This window comes from Myxocyprinus asiaticus, chromosome 3 (genome assembly GCF_019703515.2).
Source record: "Myxocyprinus asiaticus isolate MX2 ecotype Aquarium Trade chromosome 3, UBuf_Myxa_2, whole genome shotgun sequence".
In the NCBI taxonomy this organism is placed as follows: Eukaryota; Metazoa; Chordata; class Actinopteri; order Cypriniformes; family Catostomidae; genus Myxocyprinus; species Myxocyprinus asiaticus.
Window position 1 is genome coordinate 49,973,403 of NC_059346.1, and position 13,270 is coordinate 49,986,672.

Sequence of the window (13,270 nt, forward strand, 5' to 3'; positions counted from 1 at the left end):
GGTCAATATTAGGTCAAAAATGGCAAAAAAGAAACAGCTTTCTCTAGAAACTCATCAGTCAATCATTGTTTTGAGAAATGAAGGCTATACAATGCTTGAAATTGCCAAAAAACTGAAGATTTCATACAAAGGTGTACACTGCAGTCTTCAAAGACAAAGGACAACTGACTCTAACAAGGACAGAAAGAGATGTGGAAAGCACAGATGTACAATTAAACAAGAGGATAAGTACATCAGAGTCTCTAGTTTGAGAATTTTGATTCATCTCAGAGCTCATTGGTTTGATTCAAGCTTTAGAACTCTTTATCCTAAAGATTAAACAAATCAATAAATGCTTCAGAAGAAAATGAATGTGAAAAATACTGTAGCGCGGAGGAGGGCGGGGCCGGGCCGGAATGACGCACGCCCGGACCTCAATCAGCCTGATGAGGCGAGCGAGGGATAAAGACGACCGGAGATGGCAGTCCGAGAGAGAGAGAGAGAACTACAGGCAGCTGTCCTGTAGTCTCTCTCTCTCTCTCGAACTGCCATCTCTGGTCGCCTTTATCCCTCGCTCGCCTCATCAGGCTGATTGAGGTCCGGGCGTGCGTCATTCCGGCCCGGCCCCGCCCTCCTCCGCGCTACAAATACTTCCAGAAACAAAGCTGCTGAAAAAGTGGGCAGTCACTGTTGTGTATTTATTACTGATTTAACACATTCAATGAAATTATATTTGAATAACGTTTAAAATAGATTGATAAAGTGCAAATGTATATTATTTGATGTGGACACTGGGAGGAACCTCTTACCATTGAAAGTGGAATGATGGCTTGGATTTCCTTCTGTACAACCGTCAGCTCTGTTACAACCTTCTCTGTGTCCGAGGCTGGAGTTTGTCCCCGGTAATCAATGTTCCAGTTGATTCTTCTGGTGACTGATTGGCTGGTGAAGTTCTCCATCTCAAAGTCCAGCTGCATGATTTCGATACTGGCAGCCATATACCTGAAGAGCATACAAAAAGATTAATTGACAGTAAACAAGTGATCAATTATTATGCTTGCCCTGCAGTAAAAATACTGCAGGGCAAACCACCAAATTTAGCCATTAAACTCATTTAGGAGAGTCTAATTAGGGTCAGGTATGTATTTAAACATTAAATGGATTAATGTCCTGGCCATCAACAAAAACAGATGTTCTGTCATGTATTAGGTATAATATATCGAAACAACCAGCAAATGAATCAATCAGAGAGGTGGGCAAGGCCCATCTGTTGTTTTGGATTGGATTACAGGGGCTTAAAATGGAGCCCTTTACAGGAATTAAAAACACAACAAATGAAATAAAAAAGATAGGGAGCATATGTGTATAGTATTAAACGAACAAAATACTTCACATAAGCCTACATGCAAAAACAGCATCATTAGATTGACAGCGTTTAAAATAAACACAAATATATCCTTGCTTCTACAAAAATCCAATATGTTAATTGAAACCTGTAAAACAGTTAATTAGCAGGATCACAAATCAGTTGAAAAAACTAAGTTGTTTAAAGGTGTAAAATGTGTAATGTCTTCCACTAGCATCACCAAATGGAACAGCAAAAGAGGAAAAAAAACAAAAAACAAAAGAAAAGAAAAATGTCTTATCAAATCAATTTCCCAAATACTTACCCATCTGCAATTCTGTACCCATTCATATAATAATTAATAGAGAGATTTCAGCAATAAAATAATAAAAAAAAAGTATGTGACTGTAGAGACATTTTTGCTCAATTATATTACATGGTTCCTTACATGTATCATGGAAGTTCTGAGCTGAAATGTCCACAAATGCCCAATTTACTAAGATCTCAAATAACTGGTGCTAATTTGCTTGTGCAATTTTTGAAATTACGCGTGCATGTCGTGGGCGTTTTGCAGGCGATTGTAACACAGTCAATAAAGAGGAGGCGTGAACCGAATTAACAATACAAATAATATTTTAATAATAAACTGAACCAAAAACACAAACACACACAGGTGTCAGACAGCTGTCCATAACTCTCTCTCTGTCGCACTGCCATCTCCGGTCGGCCTTATCCTTCTCGGGCTTAATCAGCCTTATTAGGGGTCGGGTGTGCGGAATCACGACCCGGCCCCGCCCTCCGCCCTTCCACAGTGATTTACTAAGAAAAATCGTGCAAATAACTATGCGTGCAAATATGTTGGACTCACCCTCCAAAAGAAGACTTTTGCATGTGATATTGCAATTACTATACAGCTCTCACTAAATACCATTTTGCTTTTATTCAATATGGCATTTATATGTTTATTTATAGGATTGTATGATATCATCATAAAATCCCTGCTATTTAACAAGTGTAAAAGTAGTTGATGAGAATGCACATGACACTCTTCACTTGAAATGTTCATATTTCAGAAAGAAAATACAATATTATGTACATGTTGCACCACTGATGTATACTTAAATTAAACCTGAATTTCAAACCGCTATTATCTTGACCATGGCAAAGTTAACTGCGCACGAGAGAGACACGGGAAGCTCCACGGTGCAGAAATTGCACTCCCTGTTCATTTCACGGGATCAAGATGATACCTGTTTGGTATACAGGTGATGTATCGGAGTGCCTACTGGAAAGAACCGCCACTTAAAATATTTAGCAATATTTCGGCATTTAAAAACAATGTTTAAAACAGTAAATTATGACATAATTTGGGCATAAATTGTTAGTAGGCTTATGATGTTATCAGTTATGATATAGAGTTTTATAATAATTGAATAAAACAGGTTTTCATAAGTATTAGCTTAATTTAACATTAATGTGTGTCAGTAAAGGGTGTTCTATGTATTATCTGTTCTCAAAGTCTCCTTTTTGTCACAAAGACAAAAACAAATACAATGCAAATTGTTAATGCAAATCAAATTAATACCTGCCTTTCATTCGTATTAATTTGTTCTTGTAGTTTCAGTTTCTGAAATGACACTCAGGCTTGATAAATCACTTTGCAGATGCAATTTGATTAATTTGCATCTAAACATCCCTTTATTATGCGCATTTAGAGGCATGCCTCTAAATTGCACATTCATTTTGGGGAAACGCAAAAATTGCTGAGATGTGCTATTTTGCACATCTGGAAGAGGCAATCTTACGTTAGTAGATCAGCTCTGACCTTTTTTTAGTGTGCTATCAAGTTTGCACGTTTTTATACACGTAAACCTTTAGTAAATCAAAATTTTCTCGCATACAGATAAGGTTTTTAAAGTTAATGCTCTATCTTCGAGTAAAAAAACAAAACAAAACCTACCTCCCTACACTAAACCTTAAACCTAACCGATAGTGTCATAAAAAGCAAACGTGACATTAAAAACACAATTGCCGAAGCAACCACATCATTTTGTGATGCTTCTATGACAATTTCAGCTCATGTGTCGCCACGCATGCTATGCAGGACTCGTACCCCTGTCCTTTGCAACACAAATGCAACACTCTATTGTTTGAGCACAGTGCAATTTGATTGTTTATGAACAAGCTTAAATGTAGTTGGTTATGTGATCAAAATGTTCAAATGTATTTCCGTACAAGTCATGCATTATAGTAAACGTGTTCAGATGCTACATTTCCACTACTGGGAAATATGAAAATGATTCTTTCAGTTTCTCTTTTCGTTATAGAGCTGGCACATTCATAATATTTTCATGTATGACATGCAAATATCTCTCTTTGTGCATCTCCTGCTCACCCTTTCCCTCTCCCCACGCCTCCCATTGTCTCTCTCCCAGATTCCCAGGATACGGGGCGGACCACTGGCTGACAGAACGGCCGGAAGGGCAGCGTCTCCCCTCCAGAGATTGGGGGGGGGTGTAGTAGGTCAGTCTGGTTGTCGCCCCAGACTGAAACGGGTGGGGGAGGAGTGTGACGAGGAGGAGGGCGTGGTTGGGCCGTGAGCGTGCACAGCCAGCGCTGAATCAGCTGATCAGCGGGAGAGCGAGATAAAGGGGAACCGGAGATGCCAGTTCGAGAGAGAGTGTGTTTGGTTATGTTTGTTTTATGTTGAGTTTTACATTAAACTTTATGTTGACTGTTCACGCCTCCTCCTTGCCCGACTTTTATCTGTTACAGTAATAAAATGTTGTTTTAGCACCTCTAGTGTTTATTTCACCAGGAAACTGCTGCTTTCATACAACAAGACTCATAAAAAATACTTAAAATGTAGGTGTTGTAACATGAGATCAGGTTGAAAAAAAAAAGAGAACTGGCTCTTTTTTAAACAGCTGAGCATACAGTTCAACAACATTAAATTAGTGACACAGAGGAGGACTGCTTCAGTGCCTGGCAGACATTTTCTTCAAGGTCTTTGGATGTAAACTTCTCAATGGATAGTGACAGGCTTAATGAGCTCTGTCTGTTGGTCTCATGCTCACTCATCAAGGATTATTTCCTCTATCTGAAACTCCTGTTTTACAGGTAACATTTGCTGATAGCAGTTGACAACCACACTGGGGAGAGAATGGCCAAAAATGAATTTACTAGGTGGGAGTGGGAATGATGGTGGAATAAATGTTGCAGGGTTTTCAAAATGCTGTCTGTGGGGGGCAAGTAATGTGTCAGTGCTTCAGATGCTACATTTCCTCTACTGGGAAATATGAAAATGATTCTTTCAGTTTCTCTTTTCATTATAGAACTGGCACATTCATAATATTTTCATGTATGACATGCAAATCAGGCAGAAGAAAATATCCAAGCACTTACAGTCCAAACAATATTTGGACTCTTAAAGGGGTAGTTAATTAAAAAATGAACCTCAACTTCATAAGATTCTAAACTTAAATTAATTTCTTTCTTAGATGAAACACAAAAAGAGATGTTAGGCAGAATGTTAGCATCAGTCACCATTCATTTTCATTGCATTGGAAAAGATACAATGAAAGTCAATGAATAATGGGTAAAGCAATTTTGAAAACTTTTTATGAAATAGTCTGCTTGAAAAGTGTTGTTGTGCTATCTTTCTTTAATATAAATGCCAGTTGGTTTGGTATTTTCTTTAAATGCAATGGCATGCATACATTTTTTTAAGTGTGTCCAAATACATTTTTGGTCCGGCGTATATACATAATATGAATGGGTGTACTGTATTTTCACATCTGATTTGCACTCTGTACTAAAAGAAAAATACTTTATTTGGTTGGTTTGTAAGATAACACACTTTACAGTATATTAGTACACTAAACTGGCTAACTATATGGTTTAAAATAAAGTGTTAAGACCCCTTTGTGAAGAGATACTGTTTTGTCACTAATTGTTGCTTGACTAATTTGACATTGATTTGTCCAGTTAAAACTACATGACCATTTAGGTGTGACTGGCCTATTAAAACTTTGATTACTTCCATTTATTTGCAAGGAAATATTTTAAAGATAATGGGAATCAATATCTATCACATGTGTTTGCTTTCCTTCATGAGCATTCATTGGGTATTACATTAACAAAATTAATACTGCCTTAATTATCTGGCTGTTGCTGGAAATTGATTGTCCGGCACAATAGGAATGGAGGCCAGGGAAGAGTCTTGTCAACAATCATTCATTACGCTCTGCCAATGCAAGAGCCAGCTTTCAAAACACTCTGCATTTAGAGTAATTTTAGGCTTGCTTAACTCTAGTGTGCAGAAACAAAGAATTGGCACGAGGTGTGCCAGCAACTGAATCTTTAATTGAAAATACACTAATGGAATGATGAGGCACTTATATTGACAAATAATGCTACTATTGCCTCCAAGGCCAGCTATAAACCAAATTTGCAATGCTTGCTTCTAGTAGTAGAGTTACAGTTAGAGAAGATAGATGATGAGAGAATATTGGCAGCATATGAACAAATTTGCAAGTATAAGAAGAGTGCTTAATTTGAGGACAGTACAAGTTTTCTAAAGGAAAATCTATAAAAGGAAGATAAATTTATGAATCTACTCAGACAGCAGGCTCACGAAGGCATGGTTTTGTTACAATACACAGATCCTCCTGCCACATGTAGATATTTATAACCAAAAACAAAGAGAAAATTGTCTCAAAACAAGTAGAATATTCTGTTATTTGTGGGGAAAAGTGTAAAGCGATTTGAAATTGCATTAAAAATAACATGCACCACCTGTCTATGGGCTGTTGTCACAGCAACGCCTGACAACGTGTCAGACGCTGTTGCAGTGTGCTGCACAGTGTTGGGCGTAACGCGTTACAAACTAACGCATTACTGTAATATGATTACATTTTGCGGTAATGCAGTAATGTAACGTTACTTAACAAAATTAAGTAATCTGATTACAGTAACAGACATGAATATAATTAAGTTACTTGGATTACACATTTATTGCTAAATCAATAATATTAATTAAGTAGAATGCATTTTAAAATGTACTACGTTCCTATGTTAGTACTTTTGTGTGTGTTGCTGTGTCATCTAATGAGCATGCGCTCTAATAAACCACCATGGCATAGAGGACACGTATCGAGGCGATGGCAGATGAGTGAGTGGCGTTACAATGGACGCAGAGGAGTGTAGTTGTTTATTCAAATTGAAAACGAAGCGTTTCAAGTTTTCATGCGCTCACAGTCAATCTCAGCGAGCACTGTGTCAGCGTGCTCCCAGCCCTGACAGAGGCACGCAAGGATGGGCCGGCAACAAATCCTCCTCAAATCTCCACGCTCTACCCCATCCTCATGCGCCTCCCTCGGGTGTCCCTCTGCAGCTGCTGCGGGAGGAGAGGGGATTGGCTTCGGGTGTATATGGAAAACAGCGCTCGTTCCCATCTGACAGAGGGATATATCACAAGGTGGAAACATTTGCAGAACGGCATCTTGAAAAAGACATCGCTAAGCAAACGGCTTTTATGTTCTTCATGTACTGTACACAACAAAACACAAACACAATGCAATAGCGTTACAGATGCGCAAGTGATAAAGGATACTCAATTCATCCGAGCACAAGCAGGGAGATAATCCACTCACTGTAAAGTTGTTTAAACACACACATGCTGCACATGTACACACACAAACAGACATACATGCACACAGACATGCATGATGCAACACACAAGCAAACCTGTACATGCACACCGAAAAGAAACAACAAGCATTCAAATACACAATGGTTTTACAATCAAAGCTGTCTGCAAATGGGTTTTCAGAAATGTTTCGAGTTCATTAGTATTCTTTTTCTGTCTTTCACACCAACAAAAATAAGCTTACTGTACACATACATGCCACACACAGCTAAGAAGGTTGTTGATAGCGGGGACACACACACGCATACCTGAAGATACTAGGCTTCTACAGCATATTTGAGATAAGTTAAGTTGCATTTTTATAAATGCACTGGATCTCTTTATCCAAATTGCTGTAATTTGGATAACATTTCAGTCAATATTAATACAATATTAAAGAGCTATTAGTGTCACATTTTTTCACAAGTTTGACTGGTTTTAGAAAGTAACTTCAAAGTAATTAGTAATCTAATTACTTTCCAGATGAAGTAATAGGTAAAGTAATCTAATTGCAATTATCAAAAAGTAATTAGTAATCAGTAGTGGATTACATTTTTGAAAGAAATTTACCCAACACTGGTGCTGCACAAATTAACAGTTATAAGTTTTAATAGCAAAACTTTTAAACTTTGTCATTTAAGTTCCACGTAAAGGAATATTTTCTTATGAATATTAGATAATTTAAATGTGCGTATTTGTGTGTAATACAAGAAAAATAACAAATGAGATCTCTTTAATTTCTTAATTATTCTCCTAGACGGCAATGAGATAAAATGGAGAGCAAAAAGAGATTTTGCTTAGTCTTACTTACGTAAGTCCCCTGCTTCTCAGATATTTCTCCTGACAAAAAGACCTCTGTATTCTCATGTTTTTTTTTTTTTTTATTTCAGAAGAGATCTCAAACTGTGCTCAGATTTGCTATGACAATCAAAAGCTAGAGATTTTAGTATGAACTCAAAATGTTCTCAAAAAAAAAAAAAAAAATATATATATATATATATATATATATATATATATATATATATATATTTTGTATTATTTATTTATTTTTTATTTTTTTCCCCAGATCATATTATCTTATCTGTGCTATTCAGTTTTAAAGCAACTGACTCCAATTTGTATTCCTCCAAAGGAATTTTTGGGAGAAACATCTGAGACACAGTTAATGCTTAAATGAAACATAACTTAGAACTCAATTAAGTTTCTTGAGCTATGAAAGAGCAACCTCTTAGCAATAAAACGTTCCTCTTAGGTTTGTGAACATTTACAATTTATGCCAAAATCATGAATCATCAATACGTTCGCAAATACATTTTTTCTAAATTAAGTTACAATTTAGAAACAAAAGGACTCACTTTTATAAGTACTAACTTTTGGACTCACCTTTCACTCTATATAATTTCATCTGAGAATTGTAAGCCCTTATATCGAGATTGTTTGGGTGTGTGTATTATGCCAGTTACTGCGTGTATGTGCTCCCTCTTGTAAAATAAACTGGATTCATCAACATTAGAATGAGGGTAGGAACAAATTTATGTTTGCACATACCCATTTGTTTCCATGAGAACCTTTTCTGCATATTCTTCCATGCAATTACTAGTGAATGAGACTCACTGTCTTTCTACTAGAACCTGGTATATATATGGAAGCCAGTGCTTGCATATACCAACAATATATCTATGACAAAAACAAATTGCATATCACTGTTAAATGTTCCATTAAAATGGGTTTCCTATTAATGTTATTGCACTTTGCCAGATGAAGATGGCTTGAAATAGCTTTATTACACTGCATCTTTTACAGCTAGAAGGTTATGGATATTAAATCAAATGAAAGAAATCACATATGTATCTTATGAGATTTTTTGTCCAACAAAAATCATTTCATAACTGAAATAATATACTTAGGAGGGACAGACATATCAAGAACACCTCTCTATACTTAAAAGTTGTCCTCAACAGGCTATTCATCATTATCTTGTCTTTTGTTGTGGACATATCAATAACAGAATTGCTAAAAACTTAATTGAGCTCTCTTAATGTGGTGTCCATTTTAAAAACTAGACTTAAGCTCCAAACTGATGGAAAACAAATATTGTGGCAGGTTTCCGAACTTTTCATTAGAGTATCAGGAAAGCATTGCTTGTGTAAAAGTGCATTTTTCTGGGTTGCATACATTCCAGCTGTATAATCTAAGGTTGCCGGTGAGTGGCATGGTATTTTCACGTCAAGCAGAATGGTAAAGATTATTAGACTGGGTCCACGTAATACAGAGGGAAATGAAGGATAGAGGATAAGAGGCTTAGACGCAAGAACAAAACGGCATGATGTTTAATTCAAATGACCTTGCTAGCAATCTCTGTCGACACTCAATCACAGTGTCTTGACCTCCTTGACAAAAGAAAAATAACACTTGACTCTACTGACAATATGATTTACTCTTATGTCTATGTTATGAATAGCACTCTGATCTTGCTTTTCCTGCTGTATATAGTATGTATACTTTGCACAGTATGCACATTTTCTATTTGCATACCCAGATGACCAACTATATTTGACAAAATGTCCAGTATACACAGAATTATGTATCCTAACATGCAATGTGCTCAACTTGACCTTCCTTTTCAAATCAGTGAATGAACTGGAAGTAATAAAAGTGATTCACTGTTTAATCAGACTGCTTTTAAGGCATTTTTGCACACTATTGAATTAAATATTCAAAATAACTACTTAAAGTCATGTCACGTGTCAAGAATATAAGGGTGCTTTCACACTTGGTTGGATTATTTGGATCGTGGATGCATTGCGAGAGATGTGAAGAAAGTGAGCTGCTCTCTAATGGTGATTTATTTGGTGAAAAGCAGGTAGGTGAAATGTATTATAACATAATAATTGTGATCGGGAGCCTGCAATGATGCAAATTATATACCATCTGAGAATCAATAATCCTACTGGATAAAATTCCTATTTACATTTTATCTATTTTTTTTTTTATTTTTTTATTTTTTTTAGAGTATACGTTTATCCAATGCAACCTTATATGATTCCTTTATGTCTGGCACAAACTTATGATTTTTCATTGCTGATCTAAAACCATATTAGCCATTCTGTACTTGTTTAAGTTCCCACTGGTCAGGGTAGTTGCCCTAGAGCATTGAACAAGAGCAAGGCAGCTGTCTTACCCAAGGACTCCTTTAATCTTGCTGGCTTCCACAGTGGCAATGGAGTGTTTGGCTCCAGACTGCACATCCCATTCGACATTCCACTGGTTACTCTTGGACTTTGTGCTGAGGAGGTTCACCCCTTTCTTTGCCTTCACCCTGCAAAGAAAAGATGGAGAGTTTTAAAGAAATGTCCATGACTGTTGTTCTTGAAGAATCTTGTTTGTTTAAGGGTTCCTTCCAACTTCCAAGAAGTCGATCATAGCCAACTTCTTGGAACTTGATTGCTTGGAACTCGTTGGTTAATATCTTTTTAACCCTGGTTTAAGGCCACTTTTAAACTTGGGTTAAGCAAAGTTTCAGGCTTATAATTTGAAAAGGGTGTTAGCATTGCTTTTAACCCTGGGTTATGAAGTCCTGCTTTCTGATTGCAGTGCCAGTGGTAAAGAATTACTATTGAATTGCTAACCCAGGGTAAAATATGAACAGTGTGAAACATGGAACAAAACACAACATAATCACACTCGAAATCAACATGTTGCTCTCTAAAGTTCATGTACCCTGAAATCAACCACATTTAGTCAAATTACTAACAAGCAACATCCACAATCAGACATTTTTACATTAATTCATACATGATCACATTTCCCTCTTGCACCACTGCTAGCACATAGCACACCTCCGAGACATAGGTTCTGGTCCTGTGGAAAATAGGAAGTAATTGCGTTCATATAAACAATGGTGAGTGCGATTCAGAGGTTGCATTTTCGCTCTCAAATGACAGTTTTACTCCACTGAAAGTTAGGTTTAGCATTGTGGTTTGGGTTAGGGGATACAGTTAGTAAAAATAAAAAAAGCATTCCTGCTCACTGTCTTACATGATTTACAACTAAACTCGATTTAAGTGCCACTCTGATGAAATTTCACCCGTAAACTGGAGATCACACATGCTCATACGTTCAACATTACTTCCAGCTTCGGCCACTGGAGGCTGTGGTTCAAAGTTCGGTAAGCACAGACCAATTTCAGCAACAAAGTTTTCGACCTACTATTGCCAGATTCATAGTGTGATCAGTCTGATAAGATAACCTAGGATAACATTAAACCGGGTTTAAAAATTATCCTGGTTGAACAATTTCAAGCGAGAAATGCCCAGTATAAGATTCTATTCAAGCAATTTCATAAATATCATATAAATGGTTTATATTTTGCTTGACAAATGATGAAGGGAGATGATACATTTCCATCATAGTGGCATATTGCATGTGTTATATTTGTACACAAAGAACATCCCTCAATTGCACTAACAGCTTTTCTGCTGTGATAAATCCAACAAAATAACCCACATGGGCCACTTCATTGCAGATATTGCTAAGCAGGAATGGTTGGTCTTACATTCCTCAACTCTTTTAGGGGCTGATTTATAGAATAGCTGCCATCATACATATCCCCTCTGTCCTTTCAAGTTTAAAAATACCAGCCTTTTCTCTGATCCGAGTCTGAACCAGATTCTTATGATAAAATCTCTATGGAAAATATTTCCGGTCTCTCTGAGAAACCATATGTAGCAGGTGTCTAAGGTATTGGCAATAAATTAATTGCTGTCAGACCAGATAGATTTATCAGAAGATTTAGGGACCGTGAAGGAGGTAGCGGGTTGTGGTGAGAAATAACAGACTGGCACTGAGCTGGATTGAACTTGGAATGTTATTTTGTTCCTTCTGATAGAGAGTGAAAATAATAATAAAAAAAAAAATAATAAAAGAAAGTAAATTAAAATGTTACACAAACAATGTACAATACAGATTAACTATGTAAACTTTCCCTTAAATGCACTTTTCTTTTACCCCGAAAATATACACAGACTGGTATTTTCAATATCAAAATGAAATTAAAGAAAATAAAATAAATAATGTTTCTCTCAAAATATCACAGCTGTTTCAATGTATAAGGATCTCGATATCAATCAAACTGGCTATGGGTAACCATACACGTTCAATGTTCTGTAAAATACTGATCAGTTTCTTCTCTTTTCCTTATTTGTCAATTCTCTCCAGGAAAGGAGCTAAATAGTTCTCTAAATTGGAATTGTTTTACTTCCAAAAGCAGGGCTGATGAATGAAAGGAAATTATCCTCTTCTTTATGATTCGGTGTCCTCTTTTCTCTATACAGTGTAGAATTTGGGTGACACACCATCAAATGTGAAGTTTCAGCTCACAGGAGTAACACAAACCGTAGAACCAAGAAAACAGGAAAAACACAAGGAAGGAAAAAAAAACCTGGCCTGATCACACACCAGAGCATTCATTTAGTGGATTCAAGAATAATTTCACATCAAAGATCGAAATAACCAAATTAAACAATTATACATACAAATACAAATACCATTTTTACAAGAAATGATGTATTATAATCATTTACCTCAATATTAATCATTTTTCTTTTACACAGGCGCACGTGTCCAACAATGGCGTCGGTGAACTGCAATGAACAAGGAATAACCCCACGGTTCACTATGACCACATTTATAACCACTTGGATTATTGGAATTATTGGAAGTACACCATGAAAAAGGAATAAACACTATGTTTACTGCAACTAAATAACTATTATTGACTCAGTCATCGTATTATGCAGTTTTTATACATTTTTTACCATTAATTATATTACGTTGACTCACCGAGTGAAAATGTGACTCAACATATTTAATCGGCCTCTTCAGATACTGGATGGTACAAAATAAATGAACTTGAACACTTATTAACTATTTCTGTACACATTTCAGAGATTTTGAACTATATTTCTTTAACTTAGTTCGTGAAGATCAGCTCACGTCTTTCCTCTGTCATGCTCAGCTCTCTCTCCTGTTGTCGCACGAACGCAGACACACGCAGGGCGCATGATTACGGAGAGCTCTCATTGGTCAAATCACTATTCAACTAAATAACTTAAATCGACTTCATTATAATTTTCATCAATAACTTTTACATTTCTTTTCACCTTTATTAGGGAAATATGATTTAATGAAACTTAATTCCTGTTAATTACCCATTATTTAACCAGGGTTACACATAACTTCCAACATGGTTGTGCTGA

The 13,270-nt window shown here is 36.4% G+C and overlaps 1 protein-coding gene across 1 annotated transcript in view; it reads right to left on the bottom strand.

Moving 5' to 3' along the window:
- LOC127418278 (transmembrane protein 132E-like) overlaps nucleotides 1-13,270 on the bottom strand; it is a 120,259-nt gene that overhangs the window by 50,953 nt on the left and 56,036 nt on the right. The window contains exons 3-4 of the mRNA XM_051658798.1: nucleotides 10,195-10,332; nucleotides 789-981 (exon numbers count right to left, since the gene is read on the bottom strand). Coding sequence (XP_051514758.1) covers nucleotides 789-981; nucleotides 10,195-10,332 — 331 coding nt within the window. The remainder of the gene's footprint in view (nucleotides 1-788; nucleotides 982-10,194; nucleotides 10,333-13,270) is intronic.